We start from the raw sequence: 18,520 nt of genomic DNA on the forward strand, positions 1-18,520 counted from the left end.
TAAAAAAAAAAAAAAAAAAAAAAAAAAAAAAAAAAAATTGAAAATTTTAAACAGAACTCAACTTTAAAATCGTACTCAAACAGGTTTAAAAAAAAAAAAAAAAAAAAAAAAACACACACTAAAGAGACCCCATGGCACAATGTAGTATATTTTGTGCAAAAATTGGCTAATCCTCTTCTAAATGTCCAGGTCTCAGAAAGAAGAAGAACCTACACCAAACACTGATGCCAGAAACCAGTTGTGAGAAAACAGCCAAATGATAACAAAAACCTCTTCAATTCAAGCAATTTTCTTTTTATTTGAGGGAAGGAGGAAGAGAACATTTCTATACTGTAGTAGCAAAAAGGGAAAAATGCCATATGAATAAAGCACTGAATTGAAAAGCTTTCCAGTAGGTGCCATGCAAAATTCTTATGAAAGAATTAAAGACCACAGTTTCCCTGATGACATCACCGACTGCTTTCCTGACCGCTTCCTTGGCCCTGACCCTGGCCGCTTCCTTGGCCCATGCCCATGCCCTGGCCGCTTCCTTGGCCCATGCCCATGCCCTGGCCGCTTCCTTGGCCCATGCCCATGCCCTGGCCGCTTCCTTGGCCCATGCCCATGCCCTGGCCGCTTCCTTGGCCCATGCCCATGCCCTGGCCGCTTCCTTGGCCCATGCCCATGCCCTGGCCGCTTCCTTGGCCCATGCCCATGCCCTGGCCGCTTCCTTGGCCCATGCCCATGCCCTGGCCGCTTCCTTGACCCATGCCCATGCCCTGGCCGCTCCCTTGACCCATGCCCATGCCCTGGCCGCTCCCTTGACCCATGCCCATGCCCTGGCCGCTCCCTTGACCCATGCCCTGGCCCATGCCCTGGCCGCTTCCTTGACCCATGCCCATGCCCTGGCCGCTTCCTTGACCCATGCCTTGGCCCATGCCCTGGCCGCTCCCTTGACCCATGCCCATGCCCTGGCCGCTCCCTTGACCCATGCCCATGCCCTGGCCCATGCCCTGGCCGCTCCCTTGGCCCATGCCCTGGCCGCTCCCTTGGCCCATGCCCTGGCCCATGCCCTGGCCGCTCCCTTGACCCATGCCCTGGCCCATGCCCTGGCCCATGCCCTGACCCATGCCCTGGCCCATGCCCTGACCCATGCCCTGGCCCATGCCCTGGCCCTGACCCATGCCCTGGCCCATGCCCTGGCCCATGCCCTGACCCATGCCCTGGCCCATGCCTTGACCCATGCCCTGGCCGCTCCCTTGGCCCATGCCCTGGCCCATGCCCATGCCCTGGCCGCTCCCTTGACCCATGCCCTGGCCCATGCCCATGCCCTGGCCGCTCCCTTGACCCATGCCCTGGCCCATGCCCCGGCCGCTCCCTTGGCCCATGCCCATGCCCTGGCCCATGCCCTGGCCCATGCCCTGGCCCTGGCCGCTCCCTTGGCCCATGCCCTGGCCGCTCCCTTGGCCCATGCCCATGCCCTGGCCCATGCCCTGGCCCATGCCCTGGCCCATGCCCTGGCCCATGCCCTGGCCGCTTCCTTGGCCCATGCCCTGGCCCATGCCCTGGCCCATGCCCTGGCCGCTTCCTTGGCCCATGCCCTGGCCCATGCCCTGGCCCATGCCCTGGCCGCTTCCTTGGCCCATGCCCTGGCCCATGCCCTGGCCGCTTCCTTGGCCCATGCCCTGGCCCATGCCCTGGCCGCTTCCTTGGCCCATGCCCTGGCCCTGGCCGCTTCCTACGCCCACGCCCTGGCCGCTTCCCTGGCCCATGCCCTGGCCCACGCCCTGGCCCATGCCCTGGCCCTGGCCGCTTCCCTGGCCCATGCCCTTGCCCTGGCCCTGGCCCTGGCCCACGCCCATGCCCTGGCCCACGCCCTGGCCCTGGCCCACGCCCTGGCCCACGCCCTGGCCCTGGCCCTGGCCCATGCCCTGGCCCACGCCCTGGCCCCCCCTGGCCTGGCTCATGCCCTGGCCCATGCCCTGGCCCTGGCCCATGCCCTGGCCCATGCCCTGGCCCATGCCCTGGCCGCTGCCCTGGCCCATGCCCTGGCCGCTGCCCTGGCCCATGCCCATGCCCTGGCCGCTTCCCTGGCCCATGCCCTGGCCCTGGCCGCTTCCCTGGCCCTGGCCGCTTCCCTGGCCCACGCCCTGGCCCTGGCCGCTTCCCTGGCCCACGCCCTGGCCCTGGCCGCTTCCCTGGCCCACGCCCTGGCCCTGGCCGCTTCCCCCTGGCCCGCGCCGCTTCCCTGGCCCTGGCCGCTTCCCTGGCCCTGGCCCTGGCCCTGGCCGCTTCCCTGGCCCTGGCCGCTTGGCCCTGGCCGCTTCCCTGGCCCACGCCCTGGCCCTGGCCGCTTCCCTGGCCCACGCCCTGGCCGCTTCCCTGGCCCACGCCCTGGCCGCTTCCCTGGCCCACGCCCTGGCCGCTTCCCTGGCCCACGCCCTGGCCGCTTCCCTGGCCCACGCCCTGGCCGCTTCCCTGGCCCACGCCCTGGCCGCTTGGTTCACTGCATGCATGGCCACTGGTGGTTGGGCAACATTTCTGTGTGGCAGAACACTGGCCATCATGGACACAGCTTCCACTGTTTGCTGAAATGTTCTTTGGGTCAGGACATTGACCTGGCTTCACTGCATGGACACAGATAGTCAACTTTAGTTTGTGCATACAGACGATAAGCCACATCAATATACAACAAGAAACACTTAAAGCATGAATAGCAAGTTATACCTACAGGGTGAATTATAGTCTAAGTATTATTCCTGTTTATTCTGTAGAGCCATCCTGAGTTTAAAGACTTATATTAAGGGATGAATTCAAACCTACTTTAGACAAGAACAAAGGGCAAAATTTATCACTACTTGTCATCAACAACTGACCAAAAAAAAAAAAAAAAAAATGATAAAATAAGTTTTGAGGACCCCAGCATCCATTATAAACGGAAACTCACTGGAAACAGGCTCACAGTGAAATTGAGAACATTTGTGTCCTCCAGAGCAGTCTCTATCAGAAGAACATCCTCGTTGGGACAGCAAGTCCGTCAGCTTCCCAAAGCATTTCGAACCTTAATAAAAAAAAAAAAAAAAAAAATTACATATTTATCTGCTTCAAATCAAAAGCGTTTTAAAACCTACTACCTATTCCCACAAAGACTGAGAATCACTCATTTCTGCATCTTTTCAGGCTGTGTAATGAAGTCAACCGATATCCTCACCTAGAGTAGCGTCTGTTATGCTCAAGTATCCGAACAGACACAATACAACAGCAATCAACGAGCAATGCACTCGAGCTGTCATCCTCCCGACCTACAATTTCACAATGATCTCTACTGAAAAATGCACTGAATTGGTGTGTCAGAAGAAGCAGACAGCGACGCAAACAAAACTAAAATGAATAAACGTGTACCTACAACATCCACCACTATAAAATGGGGTTTTAAAGACCCAAGACGATCAGGTCAACTCCAACCCTGATCAAACTCACCTGCCTGTAGCTTTCTAGTAATCTGAATGGAAGGCCTTGATTAGCTTGTTCAGGTGTGTTTGATTGGGGTTGGATGAACTGAATGCTGCGTTCAAACAATGTCATAATAAATAAGGTAGCCTAATTACGAGAGGATTGTGGAACGGGCGGGATGTGAAAGTCAGCATTAAAACAAGGCGACAGTAGGAGCCTCATGGGTTGGACGCGGGACGACTTTTTCGGAGTTTAAGGCGGTTGGCATAAACTGGTTTGTGACTGGATTGAGATGAATTTTGAGAAAGTTAATGAAGAAGATATGGAGTTTGATGATTGGAATTTAGTAGGGAGTGGGAAAAGTCAAAAAAACAGGAAAAAAGGACGAAATGAAGGGAATCTGGTAGCAAGCCAATCCAGTAAACGGGGATTAGAAGGAAACAGTTCAGATGAGGATAATAGGGCTGTTCGCAAAAAGATTGTAAAAGAGGAATTTAAAATAATTCTTACATTTAGAAAGGAAGATGAGCATGTTAATCTTAGTCCAATGGCATTGTCTAAAGAGTTGAAGAAAAAGTTAGGAGAAGTGGATATGGCTAAAATTTTGAGAGACGGAAGTCTGCTGATAATTTGTAAAACAGAAGAACAAAAAAAACAAAGCGTTAAAAATTGACAATATGTGCAAGAAAATAGTGAATGAAAGAAAGATTTTGGGTGAGAGAAAAATGAAACAGGGAGTGATAACAGGCATTCCAATCGAAGAAGATCTAGAAAAACTCAGTCGAAGTATTTCTGGAGGGGAAGTGAGTAGAATAAAAAGTTTGCAAAAAACAATGAATGGGGAAAGGATTGATAGTTTGTCAGTTCTTTTGGAGTTTCAGGATTCAGTGCTTCCGGAAAGAGTTAAAATAGGATATATGAGTTTCGTAGTGAGGCCATATATTCCTCCCCCATTCCGCTGTTATAGATGTCAGAGATATGGACATATAGCAGCGGTGTGCAAAGGAAAACAACGATGTCCCGAGTGTGGAGGTGAGCATAGTTTTGGATGTTGTGGATATGGTGTTATGGATGATTGCTGTAATTGTGGTGGGCAATGTAGGGTGTGATACAGTGGATGTGATGTAAGGAAGAGAGCAGTGGAAATTGAAAAAGTGAAAGCGGTGAAAACAACATAAGTTACTCAGAGGCAGTGAAGAAGGTTCAAGAGCAAAGGAGAAGTGATGATACTGTTAAACATATCATGAGACATGAGGTTGGTACAAGCAGAGGAAAACAATACAATGGAAAATAACTTGAGACAAGAGGTTGGTCAAGCAGAGGAAAGCAGCACAGCACTGACAGTGGATAAGTTGATTTTGTTCATTGCTTATGTAATTAATTGTACAGATCAAGTTAAACAAAAAACAGAGAAAATTAAAATAATTGTGAAAGGAGCTGAAAGGTTTTTGGGTATAGATAATATATATTGGGAAAATATAAAAAAGACTGGAAGATGGTGGAAAGACAGGAGGCGCAAGTGATAAGTCGACTTGAATATTGTACAATGGAATGCAAGAAGTTTGTTAGCTAATGGTCAGGAGTTTAAAGGATTTATAAAAGGGCTTAGAAAGAAACCAGAAATCATATGTATCCAGGAAACATGGCTTAAGCCAGTATTAGATTTTAGTATTAAAGGGTATGATGGTATACGCAGAGATAGAGAGGAGGATATTGGGGGAGGGTGTATAATATTTGTTAAAAATGGAATACAATATAGGGTTATTGAGAAAGGTAATGAGTTGGAATTTATAGTATTAGAAGTTTTGAGTAAAGAAGGAAATGTTAAAATTATAAATTTTTATAATCCATGTAAAAGATTATCACTAGAGTTAATGGATGAACTTACTGTACATTTAGAAGGAAAAATTATATGCTGTGGAAATTTTAATGCCCATAGCACTTTATGGGATAATTGCAATGATGGGAATGGAACAGTGATTGAAGAGTTAATGGAGATTAAAGACCTAGTATGTTTAAATGATGGAAGGGGTACAAGGATTAATGTCAGAACGGGCACAGAATCAGCTATTGATCTTACACTTGTATAAAATTCACTTGCGGGGGTATGCTTATGGGATGTAAATAGAGAAATGACTATAGGAAGTGATCATTATCCTATAGTAGTGGAAGTTAATTTAAGTATAGAAGAAGGTAATACAGGAGGAGTGGAGAAATGGTTTTTTGAAAATGCTGATTGGGAGTCTTTTAGGTATATTAGTGAGCAAGAAATGGAAAAAATTGATATTGAAGAAAGTGTTGTTAATGTTAATAATTCTATTTGTAATGCGATATTATTAGCGGCAAGTCAGACTATACTGAAGAAAGGGGGTATAAAAAAGAAGAAGATTGTACCATGGTGGACAAATGAATGTGATAAAGCAATTAAATCTAGAAATAAAGCTTTTAAAATGCTAAAAAAGAATCACAGTTTTCAGAATTTTATTGAATATAAAAGGAGGCAAGCAAATGTAAGGAGAATCATAAAAAAATACAAAGAAGGATTTTTGGAGGAAATTTTGTAACACAGTGGGAAGGGAAATAGAAATTGGTAAAGTATGGGGAATGATAAAAAGAATGAATGGGATAAAAAGAGAATTTGGGTATCCAATATTAAGGGAAGGAGAAACAACAGCAATAAGAGATGAGGAGAAAGCAGAAATGCTGGTTTAAAATTTAAAATTAAAATTCATAACTCAAACAATATTAGTGAAAGGGAAAAAGAGGAAGGGAAAGTACATTGGAGGAGTATACAGAACTATTACAGAATGAGGAATACAATAATGACCAATTAAATATGTTATTTACAAAAACAGAATTAAATCGTGCTCTCAGAAAAACCAAGAAATCAGTTCCAGACATGGATCAGATTTGCTATATAATGATAAACCAGCTCAGTGAATCATCCAAAGATGTTTTATTAAAAATGTACAATAAAATATGGGAGGAAGGAAAATTACCACAAAGTTGGAAGGAGGCGGTGATTGTTCCAATACGTAAACCAGGGAAAGATTGCGCAAATCCAGAAAATTATAGACCAATAGCTTTGACATCTAATGTCTGTAAAATAATGGAAAAAATGATAAATGAAAGGTTAATGTATTATGTGAAAAATAATAAATATTTATCCAAATATCAGAGTGGTTTTAGGAGAGGGAGAAATACCATGGATCCAGCTGCATGTTTAGAACATGATATAAGAAAAGCACAAATAAATAGAGAGAGTGTTGTGGCTGTTTTCTTTGATATAGAGAAAGCATACGACATGATGTGGAGAGAAGGGCTGTTAATCAAATTAGGTGTAAGTTAGGTATTAAAGGTCAAATGTATAGATGGATTAAGGAATTTTTATTAGGGAGAGCAATAAAAGTTAGAATAGGAAACAGTTATTCAGAGAAATTTATGATAGAAAAGGGAACTCCTCAAGGAAGTATAGTTAGTCCTTTATTATTTTCGATAATGATAAATTATGTGTTTGAGGATCTGGAAAATGGATTGGGGTTCTCGCTTTTCGCTGATGATGGGGCAATCTGGAAAAGGGGAAGGAACATTGATTTTATTGTTAAAAAAGTACAGGAGGCTATTAAAGTAGTTGAAGAATGGTCATATAGGTGGGGTTTTAAATTTTCAGTAGACAAGACAGGACTTACAGTGAATTTTTTATGGGTACCTGCACATATTGGTATCCAAGGAAATGAAATGGCAGATAAGGCAGCAAAGGAAGCCATTAAAAATAATGGAATTAACTTAAGTGTTAGTATAAGTAAGAATGAAATCAAGAGTATTATTAAGGAAAGGTTGAAGGTAAGGTGGCAAAAACAATGGGATATGGAGAAGAAAGGTCGATGGTTTTACAGAATTCAAAGGAAAGTGGGAGAGATGAGAAGTGCAGGAAAAAACAGGAGAGATGAGATAGTAATATCAAGGATGAGATTTGGACATACAAGATTAAATGGTACACTTTATAAAATGGGTAAACATGATACAGGAAGGTGTACATTTTGTGGGCAAGAAGAAACTGTGGAACATGTTATGATATACTGTCAGAAATACAAGTTTGAAAGAAGGATTTTAATAGAAAAATTAAGAAAAATAAAAATGCGATTTATACTAGGGGATATTTTAAAAAATAAATCTGGAAATGAATGTTATAGTTTTATTTTTCAGTATCTTAGAAAAAATAATTTGTATGAGAGGGGATATAAAATGTCATTTTGATCCACACTCCATACCAGTTGGTGGCGGTAATACACCATTTTGTTGCTTGTCAACCGCCAATAAAACCTTAAGAAGAAGAAGAAGGAGAGGATTGTGCGATTCTATGACAACACTGGGTGCGTTCGACTTCATGAAGCACTGCGCAAACCGATTGGAATCTGACTTGAAGCAGTAGGCTTGTTTGAGATGCGCCTTGCCTTGCCTGAAATGTAGGCGAGAGTAGGCGGCTGCAGTTAAGGGAGGGGTCAAAAAAGACCTTTGAAGTCGGACACTTCCTGAATCTCACTGTTTTGTCACCTGCAAACGTCAGCAATGGAGGAGATCGCGTTCGCGTTTTTTATCGCAGACGCAGTGGATGTAATCGAAATACCACTGTTTTGTCATCATGTACATCAATTCCTTTGTTCTGCTGAACACGAAGGAGGAAATTTAGAAGAATGTTTGCAAACAAGCAGGTTTCTGCCACCATTTTCACCATTTCAAACATTCTTCAGATATTCTTCCCTTGTTTTAAGCCAGACCCTGACACTTCTCAGATGAAACCACACGAAGATGAGGCATAATAAACAGTCCATTTAGATATGTATGTGTGCATATATATTTTTAATGGATTGATTTATTAATTCACACAAACATACAATAGAATAAAGTGAAAATTACAACAAGGAAGAATTTTAATTAAGAGAAAAATTGAAATAAACGCATGTCCTAATTCTTAATTCGCATTGGTTTGTTTTTTTTTTTTTTAGTTATTTTGTAAATATAAATAAATAAATGGGTAATCTAATTCTTAGAATAAAGAGAAAATGTATCAGTTGACATTCTCAGCCAATGAGCATGAAGCTGTGTTGTCAGTCAGTCGTTACCCATCATGCTTTTGAATGGCGCAGTCGGTGGAGAGCAACTGTGCTCGACTGCTCAATCCAACACAGCCGCCTCGCCGTCGAGAGAGTTTTTTGGCACACGTCAGCATGACATCAGAGCAAGGCGGACGTAACTTGAGGCTTGTTTGAGATGAACAAAATCTGCGCAGAACCGATCACCGGTGATCACCGCGAGATGCATGCCGGTTAGAAAAGTGTCCGAGTTACGTCCGCCTTGCTTTGATGTCATGCTGATGTGTGCCAAAAAACTCTCACAATGGCAAGGAGGCTGTGTCGGATTGTGCAGTCGAGCGAAGTTGCTCTCCACCGACTGCGCTGATCAAAAGCATGATGGGAAACAACTGACTGACGACACAGCTTAAAGCTCATTGGTTCAGACAACTGTGATGCTGCGTTCTCTTCTAAAATATTTTATTTTTTATCTGATTTCATGTGATTATGTATTTAAATGATTCATGAATCTTCCCAAACACTATTACAGTGCGATATATGTGTGAGATATGTGATTGTTGTCATATTTCTATAAAAATCTAAAATACATGTTTGTATTAAAGTAAAAACGGATGATAAATACGGCTTTCGTATGGAATTAAATAGCAAGCACCTTGAGTGTCTTGTTCATCATATTTATTTTCATATAAAAGCAACAGAACTGAAATTATATCATGTTTATTAGCAACACAGCACGTGAGTGAGAATAACGCGATATCTGCCTTTGATCTCGTAGGTATCTGTTCCACTTCGAGAGCTCAGAACTGTCCGTCTTGACTGCGTTTATTTCACTCCTCCCCTCACTGCAGCCGCCTACTCTCGCCTACATTTCAGGCGAGGCGAGGCGCATCTCAAACAAGCCTTTGGACACTTTTCTAACCGGCATGCATCTCGCGGTGATCACCGGTGATCGGTTCTGCGCAGATTTTGCTCATCTCAAACAAGCCTATTCTGTGCAGCGCTACTTCAAGTCGAACGCGCCTAAAAGGTGTGTTTGAATTCATGCAGCGCTGCGCAGACGGAAGCAGTGCGTGCCGGTGTTGCGCCGAAATCAGTGACCTAGCAAAAACTGTGATCGGGACTTCATGTCTTAATACTAGAGAAAACGTCTATTGGACAAACTAGATATTGTCACGAGCATCTAAATGCTTATATAGAAAACAAATGAAACATTAATGCTGCTGCTGTTGTCTGCTAATGTGTTAGCCTACTACTAAGCATTGTTTCATAATGAGATGTTTAGAGCTTGTTATGTATAACATATTCAGATTATCTGATAAATGTAGGTGTTTATTCTTATTACTCTTTACTTAAATTACCCAATAATGTTGGAGATCCCACAGTTTGCCCCTTACAAATGCATGAGTTGGCTAGGGTCACTGAATCTGAAAAGTCAAAAAATCATGGCTAGAAATGTTTTTATAATAACTGACTATAAATGTTTAAAGGTCACATATTGTAGACCTTTCTGGAGTTTTATTTTAGGTTTTGATGTCCTTAAAAATATATATTTTGCGGTATAAGTACCAAAAACCACCTCAATTTACTTTTTACAGCTCCTTTCTCAGGAGCTCTGCTGAGAACAGGTCGATTTTGGCCTGTCTAATTAATATTCATGAGCATCTCTTCTGATTGGCCTGTTGTTTTCTGAGTGACGCAAGGCCAGGCCAACCACAGGTAACTAGGGTCAGCCGACGTCACAGTGCTAGAGGCAGCAAAACAAACAGGAAACAGGAGGCGGCCTGTAAGGAGCTTAAAGTATCATCTTGTTGTGATGTTCTGTGCCAGAATCGACGTAATACAGACTCAAATTAGAAATTTGATCACATATCTGCTGCCACTGCCAGACAAAAAACCAATGACAGCTGTGGTTAAACGCGATAAAACGAGCGGACTGGACAGAAACGAATGTTAAAAATGCTTGTGTTTGCAGCGCACATCACACAAAGGTTCAGTAAAGTTTTGTCTTTTGTTGTTATGGACACATCTACAGATTTCTTACCATGTTTATTACATTTCACGACTATGTCATGTTTGAAATAATGTCTGCATGTCTGTAAAACAGCAAACTGACGATATACATATAATCATTTGTAATTGTATATACATTGTTGTGATTAATTGTGGCTGGAACAAAAATAGAGCTGTATAAAAAGTCGCCTGCTGAAATTGAAATGTATATAAATCTTCATCATGACTAGATAGACACGGTGAGTTTGTCTTTACTAAACACATTAGATGTGATCCACCTCACAGTAACAATCCTGAGTAAGAGTGTAACATTACAGGTCGGCCAATCTGGTTTCATGGTTAAAGTTAATCTTTTCGACCTTTTCATAAAGTGACTTAAAAACAGGAGTGTTGTGATCAATGTTCTCTTCAAGATGTGCGTGCACGTGGCTACACCGAAGAAGAATATGCCACGCACAGAACGCATGCAAAAAACTGAGTTGGGAAAGCCTTTTGATTGAATTCTAGTAAATGCGAAATAATTGTAATGCTTGGGCAAACCGCTATAGAGTTGGCGTCACTATAGAGTAGGAACCAGTGAATGGGGTTTACATTTTTGATTTAAAGTGAATGATGAACAATTGTAATGCTTGGGTTGTCACGAGTTAGAACCGGAGAATGCGATGAAATAGCTCAACACAACTGGCAAACGCAATGACGTGAAGTAAAACCTTATCGTATTTGAAAGAAGACTCGCTTAATTAGGTGGTGGAAATAGCGGATGATGGGCACAGAATGGTAACAAAACTCAGAGACATTTACAGTCGCACACAGGTGTAGTGGTGCAAACTCTACTACTCTAAACTCTGCTTAGATAACTATATTAGAATTGACGTTAACTTTTTTTTTTTTTTTTTTTTTAGTTGGCTTACAGAGCTCAGTTTAAATCCTAAAGTTTGTTTTCTATTCTATCAGTTTAAATGCTTCAGGTTGTTTCTATATTATATTATATTATATTATTTTATATACCTAATAAATAATTGACCTCAAGAAGGACACGAGCACTATCTACTTAATTTTTTTTATAATATATAAAATTATTATAAAAGAATTTAACTGCTCTGATTTTTTAAAATAATGATTTTTATTTTATATATATATATATATATATATATATATATATATATATATATATATATATATATATATATAAAATGTCTTGCTTAAAGCACTGTAAAAAAAAAAAAAAATCTCAGGTAACCTAAAATGTGCATTATTTAGTTACATCAAGGGTCAAATCAAATATAAATAGTACATTAAAGTTTAAAGTTACACATTGTGTGTGTGTGTGTGTGTGTGTGTGTGTGTGTGTGTGTGTGTGTGTGTGTGTGTGTGTGTGTGTGTGTGCGCACTGTACAGGTCTGGTTTAACTAATGTTTTTGTTCACGTGGCCTAAATATCCGCCCAACAGAGACAAGTTTTTTTTTTTTTTTTTTTGAGGGAACATTGGTTGTGATGTTTCTTAACACACTTCTGTCTAGATAAAGACAAGACATTTTGTATTATTCCTCCTTACACAGAAAGTTTGTTGAAATTTTTACGCACTAATGTGTTATAGTTACACAATTTGTTTGAAGTATGAGTTATTTTTGATTAAACATTGTATGCAATAAACACAGCAAACTCACATATAGTTTATAGAAGTGTGAGGAAACTTGCTCTTGAGCAGAGTAATGGCTCATGAAATGATGCAAGCAACAATGTGATTGGCTGATAAATAACATATTGTGTTGGACACACTGCGTTGCATTTTTTATTTTATTTTTTTCATTTATCATAAAACAACTCAAAAATTGCATTAAAAATAACACATCCTTTTTTAAGAGAGCATGACTTATTGATCAAACCATATTTTTATTTTACATGTATGTTTGCATATTACTAAGAATTTGTATTAAAAATTCAAATGATAATTTTCTTGAGGTTTTTCTCATGAGGTTTTAGTGCCTTCTAAGAGTATTCCTAGAATAGAAAAATTGAGTAGTTGAATAGTCACTAAAATTCAAGATATGGGGCAAAAATGCCCCGTTTGAGTTTTTGTCTCATATTTACATCATATAGTTAAATATCACCAAACAGGACTAATAGATCGGTAGGTCTTTCTGAAATAAAGAGAATAAAACAAGCATCAGTTTGCATCTGCTAAATGTAAATTACAGACATGTAACTAACAACTTGCTACTGACACGTTATACATGAATCAACATGAGAGGATTAACAGTAGCAAGCATACACATTTGAATCACTGTATATTTTAAATATAACAACATTATAAACAATGTAAGGTTCAATTACACAAGATGAATATTTAAACAAAAACAATAAAATAAAAATCGGTGACTGATAATCAGAAATAATTAAACTTCAATCACGCACATTAACACCTGAAGAAATGGCAAAGCAATAGGCTGGTGAAAGTAAAGCAGAATAGCGGAACTCACGTCAACTAGTGGCACACATTCATAATAAAAGTCCTTCCACTAATACGTCTAAAGATAAATTCCCTAGTCGTTGGAGTACATTTCACCTCCATGCGGAAGTGCCGGAAGTCTGACAAGTCCACAGGTCATAGGTATAGGCGATCATTGACCTGTACTTGAGCTGACCTAACGTGTTTGTCAGTGCTGGGTATCAGTTTGACAACCCGAGCAACTGGCCATTGGGTTCTGGGAAGCTGCGAATCGATTATCATGACCACCGTGTTCTCAGCTAGATCTTTAAAATTAGGGATTGGACCCTATCGAAAGATGGAATGGGGATCCCTCTGAGATGGTGATAACATCGCTGGAGCCTCTTGACGGGGTAGGTTTGCTCGGTTAGTGTAAGGAGAGGCGCAGTGAAGACACCCGTAAGGCTGTGCTTCTCCTCTGGCCTTGACTGCAGGGAAAGCAGCAGGTCAATTGAATGCCCCTTCAATTCTGTGATGTCATGTCAGATGGTGTGAAGGGCCATAATCTCTTCCCTTCCCTCAATTCCTAGCTGCTGGACTGCTGCTGGAAGTATGATACTCCGCTGAGCCCCATTGTCCAGGATAGCGTAGGTCGAAACAGACCTCTTGCCTCTCCACAGAAGCACTGGAACTACTTTCAGGTACACACGACCCGTCAAACTAGGACTAGGACTCCAAGATGTATATTACCACAGTCCCTGCAGGGCTTCCTCAGTGTACATTCCTCCCATTTATGACTTGTGTGCCCACATTTCCAGCATCTTTTTCCATCCTTTATCCACTTTAGAATCGGATCAGGTGAGCACTCAGTGATTTTGCTACACTGCGACAAGTCATGCTCATGACTCTTACAGAACAGACACAAACACTACAGTCTTCTGACTGATGACTGAGCGTGGGCAGCATCGGTATGTACAGACTGCCATGTGCTATTTTCCATGGGCTGATCACTGCCATGATAGACTGCAGTGGATCGAGTCTGGGGCTTAGGAACAGACTGGCGGTCCTTACGTGAGACCTGTACTCTCTCGGTCTGGTAGGGTTGCACCATCTTGGTCGTTAAACGCTGCGCTTCCGCCTTGACCTTCAACCAGTCAGCAAGGTCATGCAGCTTATATGGGTTGAGGCTGTCAGTGTGCTATCGGCCTTGCAACTGTAAGTGCTCTACAAAGCTGTCTCGGTAGTATTTGGGCAATTTACTGAGTAGTCTGTCGACATGCCCTGTACAAGAGAGCTCTTACTCCTGTGGCCCCTCGAGTTGCATCAGCATACCAACTAGCAAGTCAATATTGAGCGCAAAACTCTGAAAGGCCTTTGCATCCCCAACTCTGATATCAGGTGAATTCAGCAGGGCTTCGATCCTGCTTTGTTGATTAGGTTGGCAATACTGTTATTGCAACGCTATCATCGCTGCCGTATAATGCGCATAATGATGGCGGCATGCTTACTAGCTTCCTCCAGAACCAACTGCTCCAACAGTACCCTGTCCTTTTTAGTGCTCAGTAAGCTCTGTGTGAGGATTAAGAAGATTATCCAAGGCCATCTTCAGGTCTGTGTACTCCCTTTCACTATCGTTCACCAGCTTAGGCGAGGCTGGGATAGGAACTGGTTGTAGCAGGACAGGTGAGACTGCAGTAGCCTTTGGTCTGACCACAGGGGGTGAAATAGCTCTGGCTTGTACATCTACATGGAACGTGGGAGATGCAGCACCACTGCTGAATGAATCACACTGGGGAGGAGCTACTGAAGAGCTAGGATGACTGGCAGATCTCTCAACATCCGACTGATGACTCATACCGAAACCTTCTCCATGCTGCACCAGCGATAGATCACCGATGGGCAGCTGCTCCACAGTCGAGACTGGCTCGGCCTGTCCACTGAGGTTCAACTGTGCTGCAGGAGTATCCATCCTTGGTAGGTGGTACAAACTGTTGTGAGGAACAGGGTCTGGTATCAGAAACTTCAGCAAGGGCTACATCATAAGCTTGCAGACGTGTGGAAAGCTGGCATGCTCTCGTCTGTGTACAAACAGCGTGTGTCGTATCATGGGAATGAAGCTGGTTCTGATGCTCCATATCACTGAAGTGAATATAGCATCCGGCTCGAAGGACCAGATGAATGGGACTAATAGATCGGTAGGGGTGTTGATGCTAATCCACCACGGGATTTGGGTAAGAAGTGCGACCGGAGACAGGGCACTGTTAAAAACCTTTTATCTTAAGGCAAGTTAATTTTTTTCAAGTTTTTTTTTTTTTAATATGACAAACATTTTATTTTTATGCTTAACTGCCTAAAAATCTGGGTTGCAAACCTGTCTACATATGATCACCATGGTCACCATGGGATCTTAAATCGCACCTTTGTAAGATATCAGTCAGCATTTGAACTGCTGTGTGTGTGTGTGTGTGTGTGTGTGTGTGTGTGTGTGTGTGTGTGTTTTGTCGTTTTTCAAATGTATCATTACATTATTCAAGTAAGCTCCAAGCCAATACCTGCATTTAAAGTTGCAATCCGACAAAGGACGCAGCAAACCAGTGTAACTTACCTGGCCTCAGTCTTGGCTAAGCCTGAGGTACATCACCGTCTCCTCCATTATGACGTAAAACATAAAAACAAAAATGAGCAATTCTGGCTTTTCCTATCCTGGCAGGATTGTCCTCTCGTCAGCTCTCCTCTCGCACCCTTGCTATGCGACTGAGCGCTAATCGGGAACCTCTGGTGTCGCAATTAGGAAATCCTGCAAAGTTGGAGTGTCCGTCACGTACTTCGGAGGCCTGGCCTTCGACATCTGTGGCCTTCGATGTGTGTACACTCAACTTTGGGATACAGCTGCAGAGTTGTCTGCTCTCCAGTCACTCTCGCGATAGCTTGATGTCACACACCGATTGATCTGGTGATGGTGATGATCCACTTCAAGTCGAACAAGTCAAGTCTGCTTTAGTCAAGGCAAATGATTCAAAGAACAGGCCTAATGATTCAATGGACAATTCATAAAGAACCATTTACTTCACTCCTGAATGAATCAGCCGTTTAAACGAATCAAATGAATGAATAAATGACTCATTGACTTAACCATTAAGACATTTACGACCACCTATTGGCAGTTTTAGTTTATTATTTAGAGTATCATAATAATAATTTCCATAGTTATAATAATAATTATTAGTAAATACTTACCAATTTATTAGTAAATTGTCCTACCCTGTCAGATTTTGCTACCTCCCATTAAAACAGTGGGTAGTACAATTCGACAATGAAAAATGCTACCGTTAAATGATGGTTTATTAATGTCTACACCTACCACAACCCTAAACATACCCTTACAGTAATGCAGATACAGTAATAATGTGTTATATTTGCGGTTAAAGCTAGAAAGGATACAGCTACAGGAAACCAAAAATAAATACTTTTTTCTACCTATTAGATTGTGTTTTATTAAAGTCAACACCTACCCTAACCCTAAACCTACCCAGCTGTGGTTAGGGGCAGCTGTGGCCTAATGGTTAGAGAATTGGACTTGTAACCCGAAGGTTGCAGGTTCAAGTCTCGGTGCTGGCAGGAGTTGTAGGTGGGTGGGCACCGAACCCCCAGCTGGATATAGCTGCCCACTGCTCCGGGTGTGTGTTCACGGTGTGTTCATGTCTCACTGCTGTGTGTGTGCACTTGGATGGGTTAAATGCAGATTCCGAGTATGGGTTACCATACTTGGCAAATGTCACATCTTTCACTTTCCCTTACAATAATGCAAATACATTAAATATTGTTGTTTAGCATGAGAAAAAGGACGCAATATTGATGTGCGCATGTGCAGTAAAGTCTGTTAGGAAAATCTGACGGGTAGGATAAAATGTCAGGTCACCTGTCCATTTTGAGGGCACACTTCTGAATGTTAGGATGTAGTGTGAGTGGAAGTTTGCAGTTTGTAATACAATATTGACTGTTTTTGCTCAAGTTCGTTGACGAAGTTTCAATCAAAGCCACAGCAGAACAGCGTTTTTTCAATACTGAATGAATCCACGTTTTTGAATGAATCATGGGTTACTGAATCGAGTCAATGATTCAGTAACCCATTCTTGCCTTGTTTTTGAATGAATCAGCCGTTTGAATGAATAACTAATTACTCACTCATGAAAACAGTAATTTACCATCATCTACTGGTGATTTGGATTCATATTTATAAGTATTGCATTTTTACCAATATTTTTAACTTGTATTTTCAAAAATATTTAAAATATTAATCTTATAAAATTATTTATGCATTTGAAATTTTGTGTTGTAAATGCATTTATGGCACCTCAGCTTCATCAGACATTCTGTGTAAATACATCTAATGCCACTTCAGATGCAGCTTCTGTTTCCTCTGCAGTGAAAAGTTGGGAGTTTGTTGATAGTATGCACACTCTAATGTGAACATTGAAATTTACAAAAATAAATGAATCCGCTGCTCACAAAAAGAAGTATGAACACCGGTGACAACAGAGTTGCACTGTCCAAAAAGTCTGTGGTATAAATGTGTTTTTTTTACTTTGTCTTTTTCCTTTAGTTTGTTGTCAGAGTGCACCAGAACGCTTCATTTAAATGTTAAATTCTCAAAAAGTTTCTTCTTGACCCCCCCTACAAGGGTCATATTCCAAACTATGTCACCTTTTTGACCTCTTGTGAGTTTGAAGGTATGAAATAATTACTAAATAATAATTTAATTATTAAAAGTTTAGTTCAATCACCCAAAAATAAAAATTTTGTCATCATTTACTCACCCTTCAAATTTAATTTGCTTACCAGCCCTAGTTTTTGTATAATCTGAAAAAAGTAGGATAAAATGTGTATGAATAAATAACCTAAATAAGAGTGGGACTTGAGGGTGGAGAGAGCACTGTACATTCACTCCCCCCACCTACAATTCCCCCTGGCCCGAGACTCAAACACGCTCAAAAATCTCAGAATCAATCCACGAATCACGATGCATCGATTTATTGTCCCAGCCCTACTGATCACTGATTTGCCGGAGAGAATCGCCACTACCTGCATCATTGAACTTGTGACAGGAGACACTAGACCCGCTAGATTAAATCAGCACAGCCAGCGGGGATCGAACGCAACTTTTTTTGAATGAACTCAACCGTTTCGAACGAGTGCACCTTTTTTAAAAACAAAATAATGGCTGTTTCATGGTGTGTTGAGGAAGTACAGATGTTCCTCTCATTGATTGCTGAGGAGTAGATGCAGCGGATGGGTCGGCACGGAATGAAAACGTTTTTCAGGAGGACGCAGCAGTAGTGGCGGCGCAACAATAATGACATGACTATAATACCACCCACTCTAAAGCGATACTAAACTGCAGCACACCACACACCAACAGATTTTCAACCAGAATCCCAACTGTGAACACAGGAAATCTCACAGAATCTCTCGAGACTTGAGAATAAACATGGCGGACCATAGGCAGGAAGAAATTGTGATGACTTTGTTTGTAATGCTTCCGTCTTCTATCAGCTCG

General features: G+C 42.0%; 1 protein-coding gene across 1 annotated transcript; it reads right to left on the reverse strand.

Annotated features, from left to right (window-relative positions):
- Positions 1–278: 278 nt before the first annotated feature.
- LOC109069737 (fibroin heavy chain-like) lies at positions 279–3,405 on the reverse strand. Its single transcript, XM_042761570.1, has 6 exons — positions 3,191–3,405; positions 2,917–3,040; positions 2,673–2,680; positions 2,325–2,606; positions 1,106–1,615; positions 279–1,003 (listed from the first exon to the last, which is right to left on the reverse strand). The coding sequence occupies exons 1-6, from the start codon at positions 3,270–3,272 to the stop codon at positions 450–452; spliced, it is 1,560 nt and encodes a 519-aa protein (XP_042617504.1). The 5' UTR covers positions 3,273–3,405; the 3' UTR covers positions 279–449.
- Positions 3,406–18,520: the final 15,115 nt, after the last annotated feature.

Source organism: Cyprinus carpio, chromosome A8 (assembly GCF_018340385.1).
Source record: "Cyprinus carpio isolate SPL01 chromosome A8, ASM1834038v1, whole genome shotgun sequence".
NCBI classification, from domain to species: domain Eukaryota; kingdom Metazoa; phylum Chordata; class Actinopteri; order Cypriniformes; family Cyprinidae; genus Cyprinus; species Cyprinus carpio.

What these genes read in the sequence shown, in the direction of transcription:
- LOC109069737 (XM_042761570.1), bottom strand. Translation starts at nt 3,272, where the DNA reads ATGACAGCTCGAGTGCATTGCTCGTTGATTGCTGTTGTATTGTGTCTG. An exon ending in CATAACAGACGCTACTCTAG is followed by an intron (nt 3,041 to 3,190) that starts GTGAGGATATCG and finishes TTTTTTATTAAG; the next exon opens with GTTCGAAATGCTTTGGGAAG. An exon ending in GGGCCAGGGAAGCGGCCAGG is followed by an intron (nt 1,616 to 2,324) that starts GCCAGGGCGTGG and finishes GCATGGGCCAAG; the next exon opens with GAAGCGGCCAGGGCATGGGC.